This window comes from Hippocampus comes, unplaced genomic scaffold (genome assembly GCF_001891065.2).
Source record: "Hippocampus comes isolate QL1 unplaced genomic scaffold, H_comes_QL1_v1.1 C16910374, whole genome shotgun sequence".
In the NCBI taxonomy this organism is placed as follows: domain Eukaryota; kingdom Metazoa; phylum Chordata; class Actinopteri; order Syngnathiformes; family Syngnathidae; genus Hippocampus; species Hippocampus comes.
The window spans coordinates 1-1,186 of record NW_017840926.1 but is presented as its reverse complement, the minus strand read 5'-3'; the positions used below and the strand labels follow the sequence as shown (position 1 = coordinate 1,186).

Sequence of the window (1,186 nt, the reverse complement as noted above, 5' to 3'; positions counted from 1 at the left end):
GAGAAATGGAGAATAAAACTCACCTCGCTTTTCCATCAGGTACAGCAGCGTTGATTCAGGAATGTGTGTTATGCAAGCGTGTGTTTGGAGACAGAAAGAAAACTATTTGGTCTGAAGCAGCTGTTCTGGGCCAATTCCGGGGTTTGATGAACTTCCTACGAGGAGGTTAGCCCAAATGAGCCCCGATCAGAAGCAGGCATCCTCTAAAGATGGTTGACGTTGATGAGCCTACACGAGCTAATGCTGGAAGACCAGGACATCAAAATTTGAGACTCCTTTCGAGGAAGTTGAAATAAAATAGCACCCGAAATCAGTTTCCTCGAGTGATATGAAATTGGATGGGTCTATCTATCATAAAAGAACAAACCACAAGTCCCAAGAACACTGCTTGAAATTGCATAAGCTACATTCAGCCCGCCGGCTTGATCTGATTCCTGTCACACTCCTCAAATTAGATTTTTTTAAGGCTGACTGTGCACACCATTTTTAGCAAATATCCAAAAGGAATCTGGCCTTTTTCAGACCGGGCCACCTTACAAATCTTAATGGGAACTTTGCTCAAATGACCCCAAATCAGAAGTTCGGACAGATGGGCTGGTAATTGATAGTAATATGCTCTGTCTTCTTTGTTCTTTCAGGTGTGGAGTAATTTCCAGACGGTTTTCTCCCCCGAGTACCGCCGCACCACTTACATGATGATGGCCGTCTGGTTCTCCATGTCCTTTAGGTAGTACTCTTACCTCAGGATACCGTGCAGTGGTCTGGGAATATACATTTTAACGGAGACTCCTGTTCCGCCGGCACAGCTACTACGGTCTGACCGTGTGGTTCCCCGACATGATCAAGTACCTTCAGAAGCAGGAGTACGCCTCACGCACCAAAGTTTTTGTCAAGGAGAAGGTGGAGCACGTCACCTTCAACTTCACCCTGGAAAACCAGGTGCACCGCCAGGGGGAGTACTTCAACGACAAGTGAGTCAACAAACGCCGTCCTGAATTTTGTCTGAAACGGGCAAATGAACCCGCTTGGCTCTACCGCTTTCCAGGTTCATGAACCTGAAAATGAGGTCCATGGTGTTTGAGGACTCGCTGTTTGAGGAGTGCTACTTTGAGGACATCACCTCCAGTAACACTTTCTTCAAGAACTGCACTTTCATTGCCACCCTCTTCTACAACACAGGTGAGGG

General features: G+C 46.7%; 1 protein-coding gene across 1 annotated transcript; it reads left to right on the top strand.

Moving 5' to 3' along the window:
* Positions 1–6: 6 nt before the first annotated feature.
* Positions 7–1,179, top strand: LOC109509471 (synaptic vesicle glycoprotein 2A-like; the record flags this gene model as incomplete). The annotated part of the gene is made up of 4 exons (XM_019859318.1): positions 7–39; positions 639–727; positions 807–971; positions 1,046–1,179. Coding segments are annotated over exons 2-4 (334 nt in total), but the record flags the coding sequence as incomplete, so codon positions are not given.
* Between the last annotated feature and the right edge of the window lie 7 nt (positions 1,180–1,186).